The sequence below is a fragment of the Gobius niger genome, assembly GCF_951799975.1.
Source record: "Gobius niger genome assembly, chromosome: 1".
Classification (NCBI taxonomy): Eukaryota; Metazoa; Chordata; class Actinopteri; order Gobiiformes; family Gobiidae; genus Gobius; species Gobius niger.
In genome coordinates, this window is record NC_136852.1 from 12,997,676 (window position 1) to 13,017,091 (window position 19,416).

Sequence of the window (19,416 nt, forward strand, 5' to 3'; positions counted from 1 at the left end):
AATTTACTGGGTAAGTGTGCATTTTATTAGCACATAAAGAAACAGAGGAAATCTAGCTTTACTTATTAAACTTTTACAACCCAACAACAAAAAAGCTGTCCAGGAATTTGTGTCTAAAAATGTGTGAGTACATGGACTACACACTATCATAGGCATGGATATAAAGGCATTCTTGCTCACATTGTTTACAGAAGGCTGAGAATTTAGTCTCATCATGACAGTGGTAAATGATAAATGTCTTTACTGAAAGCTGCCTGCTATACTACAGTTAGTGATGTCATGTTGTGATACATAAGCAGGAAGTAAAAAAAAATAGTGATTTCCTCAACACCGAGTCGACGAATGCAGGAAACCCTGTCTGGTCACCTTATGTGCCGTTTGTCCTGATTCATTTACATTTTTTCCCCCTAAACTCATAAACTTAACAAGCTCTAGAATAACTGCAGTTTATTATGGCTTGTTTATTTTACAGGGTTTATACAGGAAACGCAAGTCCAATTGAATGCTTTATAACGCTATTATAATGCCACAAAAAGCGCTCAAGATTTGCAAACATTTTATCAAACAGAGGAAAGACAATGGGAAAAAACATAAGACTTTTGAGCTTTTGACTTTTGATGTGGTCAATTTCAGCCAAAGCTTGAGATGAATATTTTACACCATGATTTTGGTGTGTTTTAACTCATAAAATTATTAAGATTAATGTCATCATTTTCCAATAAATTTAGATTTATTGCAAGCTCTAATCCAGTTTAATGCTTTTCAATGACATTTAAGGCTTTGATTTATGACACACTTCATCTAATCACATGCCCTGTGCAAAAAACCCTTTTATTACCTACATAACTAGGCAACGGAGAGAACTCCAGTTTGTGTCTCACTGTTTAGCCCATGCTATCACGAAGATGGAGAAATCCCATTGTCTTTACATCTTACCTTATTTGAGGCCACTGACTCTAGCTGTATACTTTTCCCCCTCACTGTGCAGCGCTAGAGTTGAATGTACAGTCTAATATGGGTAAATGCAGTCCTGCTGAGCGGGGCGCTGTTTGACAGAGCACTGCTTGGCTTCTTTTGGCCTCTGCACCTCTTTATTGGGCCTGTACACCCGTGTTGGGCAAGTTACTTAAACATTTTTTATATATTCTATATACGTAGTTACAGCTTTAAAAATGTTATGTTTGTGTTACATACTACTGTTTCAGAAATGTAGCTGAGTTATTACTGAGTTACTTTTGGTAAAATATAAACTGAATATAAGTAATGAAGCCAAAAATGCAGTCAGAGATGTCCTTTTCCTTCACTTTCCCCATTCTCTCATGTTTTATTTTGACGACATTAAAGGGACTAGATTCAAGTTGGCCATTTTATACTCACTACTGCCAACTCAGGTCATACATGTAGCTGCACCTTCTATATAAAAGGTGCAGCTACATGTATGACCTGTATGCCCTCAGTGACGCAAAACGACCAAAGATGTTGTTAGCATTTGGCCTCTCCCAATGTATTCCTATAGCTCCAAACGGGGTGAAGTTGGAAGCGACCAAGCTCTTCCACGGGCACGCATCAACTCATCTAAGCTCAGGTAAGAACATATCTCAGTATGGAAAAACAGTGGCCTGTTCCTTTAAGCTTGTGCATGACGGCAATTCGGACCCGAAGTAACAACTTTTTGAGTGACAGTGCAGGATTTTAGAGGCAGTTGTGGTGAACAAGTCTGGACTCATTCTACACATTAGAACATGTAAGGGGAGGAAAATACATAATTTTTAACATTTTTAAAGTCTGTATAGGCCTACAGACTGCAGATCTTCTGCACCAGTGTCCAACCTGCATTTTATTTGGGGGGAGTTTGCCATTTCTTCGTTCATACATTTAAATGATCTTGTAACTCAAGTCGCTTGAACTGTAATGACTAATATATTCCCGTATTTTGTGTAAGCAATATGTTATATTCCTTAGTTATGTTACTGAAAAAAGTACTATATTTCTGTAACTCGCTACTTTTGTAATACGTTACCCCAACACTGCTGTACACTGACACGTTTCTACACATAATAAATGTGTTCTTTGTTTAATAAGTGACTAATTGTTTTTGCTACTTGTAGTATTGGAACAATGACAGACATGAGTTGGCCAGATCATTTCCTGTCATTGTGTAAAACGTATTCACCTCAACACCGGAATAGCTTAGAAGTTAAGTTAGAAAAGTGTTCAGCTTCAGTATGACTGTAGGATTTTGTGCCTCGTGTAATGGGTGCTCGGGGGCCCTCACCTTTGTTTTCCCGGGTGGCCAGGTGATACGCTCTGGACCTGTACAGTATCTGCGCCTCTGCCGTGTAGATGCTGTCCAGGTCTTGTCTCCACGTGTCTGGGTTGAGAGACTGGAGCAGCTCCTCTATCGTGTCGAAGGGAGCGATGGCCCTGTCCAAATCTTCCAGGGAGAAGGGGACCTCAGTGACGGGCGCGAACATGTCGCCCATCGCAAAGTCCTGCGCGCAACACGGAGCACATGCAACAAAGCAATTCATTATTACTGCACTTCTGCTCCACCGAAGTCACTGTTCCAGACACCAGGCTAAAAGTCATATTCTTTCAGAAACCCGTGAGTCACCATCGTTTCTGCTTGAAGGGAAATTCTTATTATCAAGTTCTGTTGAAAAGGTTACTCCAATACAATGGTGGTTGATTTTTTAATAGGAAAATCGCTGCTGCCATTTGCTGGACCTTCACATAAAGAATAGTTCTGAGGATGGTGGCTTGGTCACAAAGTCAAAGCCTTGCCCCCAGTGTCTGTGCACACTGGTTTATGAATGTGAATGGTTTAATGATGTGAAGCTGTTTGAATGGACAGAAGAAATGTGACTTTTTACTTTTTGCACAGAAAAATGTAATTATGCTTTTTCTACGATGATTGTAGTTAGATTTGTAATCGGGTCATGAGCCTTTTCCAGAAAACATTATTGCTTTATATTTATGTACAGAAAAGTATAGAATCACTGCTTGAGCCAGTTAAAATGGCTGTTATCTGGTTATTTTATATCATAGTTTCAGCTTTTATGGCTTATTCAATGCTTATTCGACAACATTTTAGGAGGAAAACCCAATAAGTTGTATTTCGCTTGTCATCCCAGGATAATTGCGGGTCCTGATGTCAAATCAGTTGAGAACCATTGTGATAAACTAATACATCATAATACATACAATTGCATGCATATTGTAACATATTTGTAGAGGTCTAACCTGATTTATACCTAGGGCTGTGTACCGTTGAACGATGCTAGTCTGGTATGGGAAAAAGTTGTTTAGGTACTAAACCCCCCCCCCCCATTTTTTTTTATTTTTACCCAATGTTTGCCCCATTTCTTATTTCTTATTTTTCCTATTTTTTGCCCCAACTTTTTCTTGTTTACACATTTTTCCTTTACAAAAATGTTCTCTATTTTATCTCATTTTCCCCCAATTTTTTGGCCACATTTTTCCCAATTTCTCCTTGTTTTCCCAATTTACCCCCCATTTTTATCCAAAATTGTTCTCCAATAACAAGAAATGTGTGGAAAAATGGGGATGAACCCGATTGTGTTATTTTGCAGATCTTCCAAACATTATTGTTCTGTTTTCTGGATGGCAAATATTTTAGTATAGGTATCGGAAAAAGTATTGGTATCGAAAACCAAGTATCGTTGAAGCCCTGGTATTGAAAAAAATGTAAAAGTACCCAGCTCTATTTATGCCCCATGGATACAGGACATTTTGCTGTTTGCAAAGAATCCTGCACTGTTGTGACCTAGAAACAATTGCAATTCCGATTCAATTGTTTTCTGTATGTCCTATGCATACCATTACCACTAATGCTTCTTGTTATTACGATCTGCTTCAATTTGCACCATAAAGCACTTCAATTGTAACAGCAAGTAAACATAATTTGCGCATGTTACTCTGACTGTGAAAAAAATAAGGCTTAACCTAATCACTCATAGCTGCAGTATTTCATGCCCCTTTGGTCAGGTAATTTGCGGTACCCACTATCACACACTGTATATCTGAGTACCGCATATATAAGAACACAAAACGTCCACCCACGCACACGCATTACCGACCCATGCAGAAAACCTCCGCTGCGTACAGTCCAGCGCACACTAATTATGATCATCACAAGTGGCAGAGCAGCCTTTACAATCACTACATGTGCTCGCGCTAATCTAAGAAAGCGTGTCATTTTATATAGCAGGCATGTAGAATGTAAAAATAGTCGGTATATGCATGTCACAATTAATGTAGGGACACTGTCAGAGGCTTTCAGGGGGAAAAAACACACTGTCCTTTCTATGCTTTAAAGGTATGGTGTGTAACATGTGCGCTCACTGGTTTGACAAAGGCACAGTTTTACTTTATATATGTGCTCATGCTATTTGAAAGCTCAGAACTTAATGGCGACCTGTACTGGCACTAATTGGGACTTGTTGGGAGATGTTCTGGGATTAGAGAGGGTCCTTTTAGGTTTGAGCATGAGGTTCTTTCTGTTTTCTGTCTGGATGAACATCTTAAGAACAAAAATGGTAAAATATAACTTGACCTGTAAATATTTTTTGGATTGAAATAGCTTTCGATTTCAGTAAGTATGACCTCCTAATGCTACAAATTCAACAAATGACCATTTTCAGTTAATTACAAGCTTTAAAATGTATTGAAACGATGAGTTGCATAATAATTTGGAACAGTGGATTTTGAGGTTTTTACTATATTTATTTTTGAAAAAAATACTGTTATCACTAGGATTTTTTCAACCACATTTAAATGATCCTCTACCAGTTAAAGACTTGAAAATTATGCTGACTCTCATTTGAGTTGACAATTTAGAAAATCTTAGAAAAATGTCATTTGCATAATAATTTGGAACGCAGTGTATAATAACTGATACTGTATATTGATAAATAAAATGCATGTGTGTGGGACTCACCGACATGAGCAAGGGATCATCGAAGTTGGAAACAGGAGGATCGTACTGTGGAGAGACAAACAAATATTATTATTAACTAAATATTATGCGCATATAGTCGCTGTATTTTGGTTTGCATTTTGTCACTGAACTTGATTATCCAGGGTAGAATCAAATCTGAGCCTGATATTAGTGACAGTCTGTTACGCTGCTGTACTTATCCACCTTTACCAAAATCTGTTTACTAACAATGCTAATCCTTTTTTGTGATGCAGTAAGCTCATGCCCCTAGAGGCCATAAGCGCCACTGCAGGTGTCGCAGCATGTTGTGTTTTACTCATTAATTGTCCATGAAGGTAAATACCACACTGATAGAAAAGACAAAGGGAGAGAGGGATATTGTGCATCCAATTACACAATGGAGATTTTTTTTTTTCACTCAAACTTGGCTGTAAATACTGTTTAAAGTGGCGCTAGCCCGCGGCTAGCTTTACCCGTTTGCCTGTTAGCTTCTTCTTCGTGATTCCATTAGTGTGTATTGGTGGCACCGACCCGGAGGCAAGAAAGCTGCAAGTGAGGTTTTCTGGCCAGAGACACCAGGGGAAGATGAAAGACCTCCCAATCATCCCATTAACACTTGTATTACCCCAAGAGGGACTACAGAAAGGATTTATTAAGGTAAACAAGTTACTTAATTCTTCTTTAAAGTCAATCCAAGTAAGAAAAGCATGTTAAACAACTGTCAATATTTATTATACGGAAGACCTTGGGATATGGATTGCAATCATCTATCCATTCATCCATCAATTTTCTTCCACTCTTCCTTTGCCGGGTCGTGGGGGCAGCTGTTGGAGCTGCCCAAATCACATTGCACCAGCCCCTGATGGCTCCTCCTGCAGGTGGTGGGTCCCCAGAAGGACGGCCTCATGGTTCTTACCGGGCCTGTTGGTCTCTCATAAGGGGCTTCTGAACTGCTCTTTTTCTGACCCGTCACCTATAGGACCTGTTTGCCTTGGGAGACCCTACCAGGGGCGCGAAGCCCCAACAACATCGCTCCCAGGATCGTTCGGGTGCTCAAACCCCTCCACCACGTTAAGGTGGCGGTTCCAGGAATGGGATTGCAATCACAGTAATGATAATATCGCAACATTGTGCAGTCTGTCTGTCAAATTGGCACTGAAAGGTCATGTATTTAAACAAATAAAATAAACTTGGATCTTCCTTTGAAAAGACGCCTCTTTGCTGCTTTGTTTTCTCCGTACAAAATCTCCTTGAAAACTCTCTAATACCCCGCGTGGTGGCTGCGGAACAGTAAATCTGTACGAATACTTCAAAGATGCTTTGTCTGGCCGTGTGAGTGGGAGAGGGGATGGAGTTGACATCAAAGGTGCTCGGTGTGAGAAGGTTTTTGTTTAACACTCTCTCGCATGTGGCCTTTGGATAAACAGACTTCAGCCCCAAACAGCTGCGAATGGGGTCAGAAAGTGCCTGTTTACAAACTCCTGCTATCATTTCCTTTTAAGGACAAGTATTCAGAGTAAACAGCATCTTGGACACTTAAAACTGGGAGGGAGAAGAGGTAAGTTTCAGGAGATGAGAGAAACATGCAAACATTGGCAAATACATCGCTTGAAGCAATACTGTTGTATCATTGTGCCCCCATGTCTACATGAATGATTTGTGTTACTAAATGAAGGTTAGTTGTGGTCAAAACCCCTTCCTATCTCATTCCTAGAGCTAGCATCTCAATTCTTTACACGAATAACTTTCTAAGCACATTTCACAAGTTTGAGGGAGCAAAGCTTCACTGTCAATCATTTTAATAACTAGCCTGTGAGTTGAGGAGCAATGAAAGTAATTCATAATGCATATTACACCCCCATATGACTATGGTAGGAGCTATAATAAAAACAGTAGTACAGTAACATCACAAAGAATAACATTAAGAAATAAAAACTTTATTGCCCATGCAAAGAGTTGCGACTTTTCAATAATTTTTTTCATATTTGAATTTATTATTTTTCATCTTTTTGCCATTGTTAGGTATCAGTTCTCCCGTTTTCATCTTTACACGTCCACAGAGCATAGGTCTGTACATGCCAAGTGTATAAAATCATTGCTGAGAGAGGCTGGCAATTCCCTCACAAAAAAGTGAAAAAGTAGGTATTGAAGTGCAGTGTGCTCAAGGACATTGGTGAGGTTCCTGTTCACGTTACCATGGTTTCCTCACGATGCCGCCACAAATACGTCATCTGAAGGTAACTCCTACGATCAGCTTTGAAGTTACATGGAAAAAAAAGAGTATGATCTTCAACAGTGATTCATAATACTTTTTCTCCTTCTAGTTCCATTTATATAAATAGGTGACAGATGAAGAGCGGTTCAGAAGCCCTGTATAATAAGAGACCAACAAGGCCAGTTACATTGCCTGGATTGGCAGCGCATGGAGGGAGGGCTCAACCCGAAGGAGCATCATGGGGCTGTGCTCCTGAACCCGTCACCTGCAGGAGGAGTCAAAAGGGGCTGATGGAGAGTTATCTGGACAGCTTGGACTGCTTCTCCATGACCCGGCAACGGATAAGCAGAACAAGATGGATGGTTCCAAAGAAAACAAAACAAATGTGAACTATATGTTTTGTCATGACCTGGTTCTTGGTCAGACAAAACAGCAACACAATAAAACGATTACTTTAGCAGAACGCAAGGTCTATCCAATCTAAAAAAAAAAAAGTCAAAGCAAAGGCAGATTGACTGATGTGACTGTTATGTGACATCTTGCTTAAAAATAATACATCTTTCATTTCTTATTTCTAGTCCCACATAGACTGTTTGATTAAGCAAATATATTTTCCTGCCTGTTGTTTCGGTACAGAAAATCAGAGGTTTGCCAATACACAATTATGAAAACGGAGAATGGTAAATTGTCACTGTCGGTCTGTTGCTTTTTACTTGTCGATTGTATTAGAAGTGTAATGCTGCGTTCCAGTTGTCCTCGTAGGTCAGACTCGGAGGTGGGAAAGCCTTTTTCCGTAACAGTGTTAAGTCAGAACGCTTGATGACTGAGAAACAAAGCTATACAGCTGTGAAAAATCAAACAAAATATGGCCCTATCGAACTTATTTTATAAACCTGAACAGTGTGGTCAGATTTAGAACTGCATACATAGTACGCAGTTAACAATAAGCCAATAGAGTAACCAATAGAGTCAGAATTCAGATGAAATTTCCTGGACGGGGCTTAGAAATTCACTCGTGAACAAGACCCCGAGATACTTGAACTCCTCCACTTGAGGCAAGGACTCCTCACCGACCTGTAGAGGGGAAGCCACCTTTTTCCGGTGGAGAACCATGGCCTCAGATTTGGGGGTTTTGATCCTCATCCCGGCTGCTACATGCTCGGCTGCAAACCGCCCAAGCTCTCGATTTACTGGTCGATCTACGTTCCCACTCTCACCTATGGTCATGAGATTTGGGTAATGACCGAAAGGACAAGATCGCGGATACAAGCGGCCGAAATGAGTTTCCTTCGCAGGGTGGCTGGGCCCACCCTTCGAGATCGGGTGAGGAGCTCAGTTACCCGAGAGGAGCTCGGAGTAGAGCCGCTGCTCCTTCACGTCGAAAGGAGCCAGCTGAGGTGGCTAGGGCATTATGTTCCGGATGCCTCCTGGTCGCCTCCCATGGGAGGTGTTCCAGGCATGTCCTAGTGGGATAAGACCTCGTGGTGAGATTATGTCTCCGAGCTGGCCTGGTGTCGCCTCGGGGTCCCCCCAGAACAGCTGGAGGAGGTGTGTGTGGATCGGGAAGTCTGGGCATCTCTGCTGAGACTGCTGCCCCCGCGACCCGGCCCCGGATAAAGCGGAAGAAAATGGATGGGCTTAGAAATTACAACCTCCAAGGATGACCTAAATAATCAGTCCATAGCAAATACATACTTTGGGTGCTTGCTTTCTGTACACTTTTGTTTTTTTACTTTAACTATGAAGTTCCACCACAGCATTTGCAAAATAATGTAGCCATGTGCACTTCTAAATTTAGAGACTGGACTGGTGAGGGAATTCTCTCTTATTTACAGTAGTGTGGAGTGCAAGGGGACCGGAGGGAGCTGCCCTTTTCAACCTCCATTTTGTGCCGTTGGACAGTGGAGCGCTGGCGGATTAAGTGCGTGCGAGCCTGTCCACCCTCACCGTGTGCATGAGCGCTTATCTCACTCACCGCGCCCAAGGACAGCCAAGTTAGCCCATATATCAGCCCTGCCGCCTTCACGCTGTCTCATCCCTACTCATTCGCCTCCCTGTCAAATAGTCAGAATATATGCCTCCAGCTTGTGAATTTATATAGTGTATGCAAGAAATGGCAGTTAGCATTTTCAGGACTGACAGATAAATGCAGTTTTATGTGGCTTTCGCTTTGCCCGAGCTGATGATGTATAGCCCCCGGCCATATTTCTAAGAATGTCCTTGAGACGCATCTATGAGAAAACATAGGGATGGCTGTATAGAATGACTAAAGGAGTTGAGGGAAGCGACTTGAATTATGGTACAAATCAATGGGTTTGCGACGCCATTAATCTGTCCAGAACATGGAGCAGTCGGTAAGCGTCTGGAGCAGTTGGTAAGCGTCTGGAGCAGTGGGTAGGCGTCTAGAGCAGTCGGTAAGCGTCTGGAGCAGTCTGTAAGCGTCTGGAGCAGTGGGTAGGCGTCTGGAGCAGTGGGTAGGCGTCTGGAGCAGTTGGTAAGCGTCTGGAGCAGTCGGTAGGTGTCCGGAGCAGTTGGTAAGCGTATGGAGCAGTAGGCAAGCGTCTGGAGCAGTCGGTAAACGTCTGGAGCAGCTGGTAAGCATCTGGAGCAGTCGGTAGGCGTATGGAGCAGTCGGTAGGCGTATGGAGCAGTAGGCAAGCGTCTGGAGCAGTCGGTAAACGTCTGGAGCAGGCGGTAAGAGTCTGGAGCAGGCAGTAAGCGTCTGGAGCAGGCGGTAAGCGTTTGGAGAGGTGGGTAAGCGTCAGGAGCAGTCGGTAAATTTTGTCCTCTGCATTTGACCCATCCTTCCTTGACACTGGGGCAACCCGCAAGGAGCAGTGGATGACCACAGTGCAGGCCTGGGGCATGGATGTTAATGAACATGCATGGGACTCAACACGCTGGATTGTAGTCCTGGGCTATTTGGCATCCATTGTCCCACACTCGGGCTCTCAAACACACGCTCATTCATTCTGGGCTATTTTGCATGTTTTTGGTGGTAGGGGAAACCGAAATGACAATGACACATCTGGAGGCCCAACGACAGGGTCCAGGGGAGAGAAATGCTCATTAACAGAAGCATGGGAAGAGAGTAGAGCCGTAGTGTCTATAAGTACACTATATTATTCAAAGCCATATTAAAGTTGCGCTTGCAGCCCCAATGACAATAGTGTCTGGCACCAACTTTATGTATTATTCATTCCAATGATTAGGCGATGGCATGTTTTTCAGTCAGCTGTCTTGTAAAATATAGGAGCATTTCTCGCCTTAGTTCTACCCTCATTAAGACTGATAATGTTTTCCAATGTTTATGGACCCCCAACAGAGCCTCTTTTGTTGCCAACGTAACACTGGGATCAAACCACACAAACCATTATCGCCTGTCTGCTTGAGCTGGCATTTCATTTAGAACTCACTCATGAAACAATCAGACTTTTGACTTCTTTTGAAACAACCTGAAAGTCCTGACATCAATGGTTACTGCCTTTAACAAATAAGAAACAAAATGGGCCACTTTGCTTGTATTTTGTGCTTGCATTTGCAACACATTTCCCAACACATTTCACCCATTGTTCAAAGAGAGTCTCAGGAGAAGTGGAGCCCAGGGTCTCATCTCCAAGTCTTGAGCCAGGATCTCAGATGTACATTGTAGGAAGTTTTAGCCGACAGAGAGAACATGTAAACTCCACACAGAAAGTCCCCACACAGCCAGGAATCAAACTCAAGACCCCATTGCTGTGGTCTCACCGTCAACTGAAACTACCCCCAGTTTAGTCTTTGACAAACTTGGTCAAATGTTATTCCTCCCACCTCTATATAAAATAGTAATAGTGATCAACTTTGCAAGTCTGATTGCTGAGATTGAACGAGCTCATTAGTGCGAGAGCTGGCACTGCAGACTCATTCTCCCTAAAACAACATTTGAAAAAGGATCAAAGACGTGGTATTTTTGGGAGCACTCACATAAATAATGATGAGTGTAGAGTCTAAGAAGAGCACAGTCTGGAGAAGATAGAGGTTTCTACAGTTATTATGGTCTCAATTAAAGAATGGATCTGGAACAAAGAAGCCCTTTCTTATGTGCTGCTTATTTAAAAAGACAATACTGCTATCACTTTTTGGGTTCATTTTGTCAGACACTAGGGTTAGAGATGTTGAAATCTTTTAAATTTACATGTTTCAGCCACTACTGATAATGTAACACGAGTAGACACAATGAACGTTACGAAGTTTAATACTGCTATAGTCATAATGCTATAATGTCACTGCAATTAACCAGTTCCTTCTTACAAAAAGTTGTTTGTATATTTTTACAAATGTTTTATCTAACCAGGAAGGTCCCACTAAGATTCAGAATCTTTTTTACAGGGAGTCTATCGTAGACCACAGTACCTGAAGGAAACCTATGGAACATCTGCACAGAATAACAGAAAGAGCCCTGATACCGTAAACAAACCTGGGACCTTTATGGTGTGAGCTTCCTTTTGCCCTGTGCCTATACTCCAACTATGTGCCGCTGGGCAACCTCTGTGGAGCAGTGGGGGACCACGGTACTCTGTTCTACTTCGCTGCCATAATGCAATGCGTGTTATAACTCACAAGCTCAATCACTTTTAAGCATCTGAAACCCAATGTCAAAATACCAACAACCCATATGTCTTTTTACAAGTTAGTTTACAGCAATGTTCTGGCAATTTAAAACTTAGGCTTCATTGATCAATTTTTCGACCCGCCCACTCAAAAAGCCTTCAGAATCATTACGTGGGCGATCCCATGCAGCGACCACAGTCTGTGTGCCAGGTTTAGCTGAGTTGCCGAACAGTTTCATCCACCAGGCTGTCTGCTACCACCAGCGTTTACAATCTGCGTTCCACCCCCGGCTGCCCGTCTCACAGGGACCGCTGTAGTTTTCTCCAGAGTGTATTCTTTATCTTTTATTCTGGCACATGGCGCAGGTCTGGCAGCACCAGTCTCTCCTTGCAGCCTGTTTTAGTCATTAACTGACACGTTGATACGATCGTAGACACCTGTTCTCCACCTCGGCAAGAGAGTTTCTGCTCTTGCTCTTCCCTCCCCTCTTGCCTCTTATCAGTCCGGCAGGTCTATAGAGAACAAATTAGACCGGCTAAATTAAGCCACACACACACACAAGGAAAGGGAAACCACGCACCAAAACACACTGAGAGCTTTGGAAAATGGTGAAAGTGATCCAATGAAGTGATAAGCCCCAGAGTTTGGATTCTGTGGTGGGTGCACAAACATACAAGTGATTATTTGACCAGAGGAGAAATAGTGCGTGTTGAGGAGACATCTGAGAGCTGCAGATAAGGAGGAACTGTTTGTGCTTTAAACCAGGCATAGAAAATAATGAGCAAAATGCAATCGAGTGCTGCACTTAACCGGCAGTGTGAGCCCTTCCGAGGGAAACAGAATGTGCTCTGGTCAGAAATCAAAGAGTTTGAAAGCTCAGGAACAGACGTGGTTTATATTTGGGAGAATCCAGTGTTCTTCACTCGCTTTGCCCAAACAACAGAAAGGAAATCTATTAAAGTAGAATTATTTCAAGCAATAAAAAGAGAATCCTATATGATTTAAATAAACAAATGGCAAATGATGCGCAATTAATGTACAGAATAAAATAAAAAACATGTTTGTCTTTATTTTATTCATTCTGCATTTTACATTAAAGTTGCATTATGCAACTTTTAATGCGAGGAAAGAATATTAATATTTTGGCATATTTTACCTTGCGCCTTTACTTGCCATCATGGTTGCCTCTAAGACGCTTCAGGATCAATGGTTTTGTTGGTTTTCTGGTGAGATGGTCCGTCAGCAGTGAAAACCTTCCAAACAATTGATCCTGGAGCATCCTGTGACGGAAAGTAAAAGTGCCATACTATATCCATACAGCCGCTGGGTCACTACAAGGTCAAATACACACAAATATCCAGCTTATTATTCCACACAAAAAGTTGCATAATGCACCTTTAACACAATTAAATCACTAGTAATAGAAATTTCTTTTTTTGGTCATAATAGTTATTTGCAAAATAAGTAAGTGCCATTGAATAAAAACAGCAGAGGCTTGTAATTTTCTCTTTGCAAATCTGTTTTTCCCCAATAAACAAATGTGAGGTTGTCTCGACCAAAATCTGCACAAAATATGATCCGAGAAGAACAGTAACAAAAACGTATTAAACTTAAAGATTAAACACAAACAGGGTTACAGTATATGTTTTAACAGCTCTACTTTTAGCCTCAAGTGAATTTTTTCCAGGTCGGCTTTACCCAATTCTAAAAGCTTTGTGACTGGAGCTCATAGCCTATAAGCCAGAGTGAAGCCTTATTTGAAAGCTAAGACCTGCAAAACTGATCGTGACTTTTTGTTGCGTTGTCACCGCATTTTTGTCCTGTTTATTAGTCGCGTTTTCACCTGTTTTTAATTTGTCGCTTGTTTATTGTGTTTTTGTCGCTCTTTTGTAACTGTTTTTTTGTCGTTTTTGTTCTATTTTTCATCCTTGTTTTTGTTGGTGTTTTGACACTTTGTTCAAGAAGCTTTTAGATTTGGGAAACTGGAGAAAATGTGCCCGGTTCAGGTGCGGGTTAAGAGGTTAAACAGTATTCAGCTTGACTGCAGTGGGAGACCCGCAAACATGGCATTACGCTAAAAACTTCTGACCAAACATAAAGCTCCAAATCTCATGGGTCTCGGTCGCCCACTGCTCCCGTCAGATCAGACGACAAATTTCCCTTTGGGGTCAATGAAGCATATTGTCCTTAACCTTGTCCAAATTGCAAAGTGCGTTGTACAAATAGAAACTAAACTCCTGTCTGACAACTGCACTTATGTTACACAATGCAACACTATCAGAGAAAACCTTTTAAACTTTCCCGCGGAGTGCAGTTATTTTAACATCAATACATAAATGAAAGCATTCTCAACATGCCAGACACTTAACAATATAAACATCACACACACATCAACCACAGGCCAATACTCAAACTCCGGTCTCACTTGGTTTGTCTCGAGATCAATGCTTTCCATTTAAATCGGAATAACTCTGTCTTGCCTCTGTCAAACATGTTCATCTTTATGGGCACAATCTCCAAGAGGCATCAAATACTCCTTCCAGTACTAAATCAACTCCGAAGCACCTACAGCAGTGGGCGGACGGGGGCCTGAAGAGCAATTAACCAATCAAGAGCTCCAAATTAAGTCTGCGGAGTTGTTATGGGATAAACTTTCCTCAGTGGCCTGTGTTCTGTCTGGATTCCTGTTAATTACCTCTTCAAATTCAGTTATGTATTCACAAGGGCTGCTTTGGAAGTTGGTGTCTTTTACAGGGTGACCAGGATTTTCAAATTAAAAACTGAGACACAACAGGACTCCACTGGGGGTAGGTGCATCTTGTACTTCTCTTTATTTGCCTATTCTAATCGTGAATGTCTAAAGCCAACGACATGGCCCTATCAGCTAGTTAAGTTATTGGCTTTGTCTTTGGTCATTACACATTTAGAATATAACATGTATTTTCAGTATTTAGTTGAAGCTGAAGTTGAAATTAGTTAGACCTCTTAACCCCCGCCTGAACCGAGCACATTTCCTCCAGTTCGGCTTTACCCAGATCGAAAGGCTACTTGAAAAAAGTGTCAAAACAAAGATGAAAAAGCCATAAAAACACAATAAAAAAAGTGACCTGAAAAGTGATGAAAATGTGACAGAAAAGTGACGAAAAGGGCATGAACAAGTGACAGAAAACTGCCGAAAAAGTGACAAAAAAGTGCCAGAAAAGGTGATGAACAAGTGACAGCAAAGTGATGAAAAAGTGAAAGAAAAGTGACAAAAAAGTGACAAAGTGATGAAAAGGTGACAGAAAAGTGATGAAAAAGTGACACAAAAGTGATGAAAAAGTGACAGAAAATTGTTGAAAAAGTGACCGAAAAGTGTTGAAAAAGTGACAGAAAAGTGATGGAAACGTGACAGAAAAGTGTTGAAAAAGTGACAGAAAAGTGATGGAAACGTGACCGTAAAGTGTTGAAAAAGTGACAGAAAAGTGACAAAAAAGTGTTGAAAAAGTGACTGAAAAGTGACGAAAGGGCGACAGAAAAGTGATGCAAAAGTGAGGAAAAAGTGACAAACACAATAAAAACCCAATGAGAAAAATGTCAAAAAAAGTGACAATGCAGCAACAAGGCGAGGAAAAAGATCCTTCTAGTTTTGTAGGTCTTAGCTTTCAAATGAGGACTTGGTTGTGGTGGGGGTTAATGTGTGTTGGCCTGTTTGGACACGAGAAAATGGAGCTTTGTATATATAAATTTTCTTCTTTTATGAGTGACTATAGCAAACGCCAAAATCTCATTCATTACAACATGTTGGCCCCACACTTTGTTGAGTCAATCCCTATGTTAGTAACTGTTCGCGTAAGCAACTTAATGGGCAGTGACAAGGTCTAATGCAAAGGTCACTCTCTGTCGATCTCACTCACCGGTTTTCAATAAAAGTGTGCTTTGATCACGTAAATAAAGTCTGAAGTTTGAAAGTAATGGCATAATCAAATTCTTGCTCAATGACAGAATCCTGACTGGATCCAGCGCAGTTATTGAAAGCAGTTATGAGTCACGTCAAAGGAAAAGGAAAGTAATGAGGAGACAGTCTGCTGTGCGTCGGTCCCACCCCGAACTCTTTCTCCTCTCTTTGTCATCAGTACAGACAAAGCTGCACATTTATCTCTCTGTGGTTGTGTGTCTGTGAAGCTCTTCGGTCAACTGAAGGTTTTTTACATCTGCAATTTGAAATGTAATTCAATTGTCCAATTATTACTAAGTCTGATAGAGGTTTTCAGTGGTAAAAATAGATTTGGTGTTTAACCTCTTAACCCCCGCCTTAGCTCAGCACATTTTCTTCAGCTTTATACTGTATTTTAGATTTGGGTAAAGCCAAACTGGAGAAAAAGTGCTTGGTTCAGGTGGGGATGAAGAGATGCACTTTTTTTTAACCAATTAACGGCCAATTCTATGAAGACATTTTTATTGTTTGTGTCGGCTCTCAGTCGTCCATGAATTATCCATCGTTATGCAGATTTAAATTATCGTCGATTGGGCTGAACATAGTGGCAAAATGTCCTCAAATTCTCTACAAAGTTGAATTGTTAATTTTCTAAAACAGAAGTGATATGGGAAGGGGGAGAGTTACACCCGATCAATCTACGTTCCCACTCTCACCTATGGTCATGAGATTTGGGTCATGACCGAAAGGACAAGATCGCGAATACAAGCGGCCGAAATGATTTCCTTTGCAGGGTGGCTGGGCGCACCCTTCGAGATCGGGTCAGGAGCTCAGTTACCCGGGAGGAGCTCGGAGTAGAGTCACCGCTCCTTCACGTCGAAAGGAGCAGCTGAGGTGGCTCGGGCATCTGTTCCGGATGCCTCCTGGTCGCCTCCCGCGGGAGGTGTTCCAGGCATGTGCTAGTGGGACAAGGCCTCGTGGAAGGCCCAGGACACGGTGGTGGGACTATGTCTCCGAGCTGGCCTGGTGTCGCCTCGGGGTCCCCCCAGAACAGCTGGAGGAGGTGTGTGTGGACCGGGAAGTTTGGGCATCTCTGCTGAGACTGCTGTCCCTGCGACCCGGCCCCGGATAAAGCGGAAGAAAATGGATGGATGGATGGATGGATGGAGAGTTACACCATCCAAGGATAAAACTGGGAGTTGCTCGTGGCCCATTGGTACAGTGCGGTTGTTAACTATGTTTTTTTTTTTGACATCCAGAGTGTTGTTGATTTCTGGAGATATAACATATATATGTTGTTTTTTTCATGCAGTCCTTATATTTGAAGAGTTTAGTGGTGCTAGGCTAGCGCATGTCTATGGTAACTAGTAGCCTGCATTAAAAAAACGTCTGACCCCAGCACAGAGCACCTGAGGCAAATCACTTATAACACCAGAGTACCGATATAAATGTCTGTGTTGACTGAATACATTTTGAAATATTTAGCATTTTTAAGAAGTTATATTTGAGCAGCATCAGCTTCCAGGTTGTAAGCTACGCAGCGGTGGAGTGATCTGCTAAGTTACTGGATCTACAGTAGTTTGTTTACCTGCGGCCAGCATTACTACATGTGGAATTCACAAAGGAGCTCTCTACAAATCAGATATGGCAACGTTTGGAAGACTGCCATAGACATGCGCTAGCCTAGCACTGGCCTAGCACCACTAAACTCTTCAAATATAAGGACTGCATGAATTTAAAAAAAGTATATAATAATCTCCAGAAATCAACAACACTCTGGATAGCCAGGAAATGTAAAAAATCCTGAAATATCCCTTTCAGACCAATTTCTAATGGGACATAGGGACACTCCCTTCAAAATGGTTAACCTCTCGTCTTGTTTTTGGGGAGAATATAGAATTATGAGACACTTTCATGATTTTATGAATACTAGACACAGGTCGGTGACTAAAAGAAAGAACACCACACTTGCTATTTCGATCACAAAGATAATCCAATTACCCGAACTGTTGCATTAGAGTATAGTGATCCAATACTAGTTATCTCCACTGCTTATTTTCTTAGATTACCCTCTTTGGATTACGGATGGGAGGAAAAGTCTTTGGAACACTTTCCGACAGAATGACAAAGCTAATCGTTTTATCCGTTCCTTTGACAGCCGTTAGGAGACCACTCCTGCATGCTTCCTCTCTCCTTGTCTGCTCTTTGCCTCCTCTGCTGTCAAGTGGACGTGTGGGAAAACCACCGCCGGCTAATACATTTTGGCATTTTACTGACAGTGTTACTAGATCCACCCTCTTTCCCTTTTCTTTTATCCACCTGGAACTCTTTGTTGTGCTAATATGAAAAACCCCCAAAAGATTTTCATACATCAAGGGCGGGGAAAAGTTAGAGGGTCTTACCAGCAAGGAGAACTGGATTTTGAAGCCTTTAGCTACAATGAGGTCGTTGGACTTGAAGGCGATGCGGAGGATGTTGCCTGTGGAGTTGATGCTGTGCGGCACGTCCCGCCCGCACCAGCGACCCCAGACGATAGAGGCCGCATTGTTCAGGCCCTCCACCTCCACAAAATCATTGCTGGAGGGACACAAAGGGCAAAGTGTTATGACTTCACTCTTTGTAAAGAAATAGGACAGCAACAATAACCGCAATGGAGCTCAAAGTCCAATAGAGTTTGAGTTAGATGACTAATCGTGGCAGCTATAGCAACAATGCATAGAACAGCTTCAGAATTCAGAAAGGTTTCTAGGTCGAGACAGCTTACATTAGTATCAAAGGCAGTTTTGCTTTTAGTGATTATCTCTTGTTTAATTTCTATGGGGAGATAGTCATGTCTCACTAAAGCAAATACTTACACTGTATGTGGCGGAAAACAAGACGGCGATAATCACTGAAAACATGTTAAAATGTTACATACGATGCAAATACAAGCGATGCACCGATCCAGCTTTTTTGCTACCAATACCGATATTGGGGCTTGAGAATCTGCCGAGACTCTCTTAAAAGTGTCTTTTCTGAGTGAAAATTTTAATTGACCTTTTTCTCCATTTTAAGATCAATGAAGTCATATTTTATTGTCATGATATTACAGATCAATAATCAATTATATCTATTGATAAACTCTTGGAATAAAATTTAACAAGGATCACTGGACTTTTCTACACTAAATAACCTTGGGTATATGACAGGCTTTAGGTTACATTCATGTAAACAACTCACATAAAGGGATCTGACCATTACAAATATGTTAGATCAGTTATTTCTTTATTAGGCAGCTTTAGGTATTTACATCAGAGTTTGTGACCCAGCTTTGATAAGTTTTTGTTAGCTTTAGGTCCCGCTAGCTTTAGCATACTGATGCTAACCACGGAATTTTGCGCGGCGATCAGAAATACATTTGTAGAGGTTAAAACTAACTCTGCGATTGAATTATCTTGGTTCTCCCTTGGTTCTCTCCCGGCTCCTATATCCGATGCCAGTATTGGATCGGTGCATCCCTAGCAAATACTTCACCAGACCAGACCTCAGTTTTATAAATGTAGGTGTTTTAGTCCTAAAGCTAAAGGCTAGCGCTAATTTGACGCTAACAAATGTTAAAATAGCGCCACAATCTGTGCTACTTTTCTTGAAAAACACTCCGCATGATGTTTATTTTTCACTTCCTTTTTTTTCTAGTTGTCACCCTGCACTCGCCAACAGGAACTTAGCCACGACAAACTGTATACATATATTGCA

At 41.6% G+C, this 19,416-nt stretch overlaps 1 protein-coding gene across 1 annotated transcript in view; it reads right to left on the reverse strand.

The window, feature by feature from the left end:
- pdgfd (platelet derived growth factor d) overlaps positions 1-19,416 on the reverse strand; it is a 101,688-nt gene that overhangs the window by 20,430 nt on the left and 61,842 nt on the right. The window contains exons 3-5 of the mRNA XM_079574716.1: positions 18,084-18,258; positions 4,961-5,005; positions 2,276-2,492 (exon numbers count right to left, since the gene is read on the reverse strand). Coding sequence (XP_079430842.1) covers positions 2,276-2,492; positions 4,961-5,005; positions 18,084-18,258 — 437 coding nt within the window. The remainder of the gene's footprint in view (positions 1-2,275; positions 2,493-4,960; positions 5,006-18,083; positions 18,259-19,416) is intronic.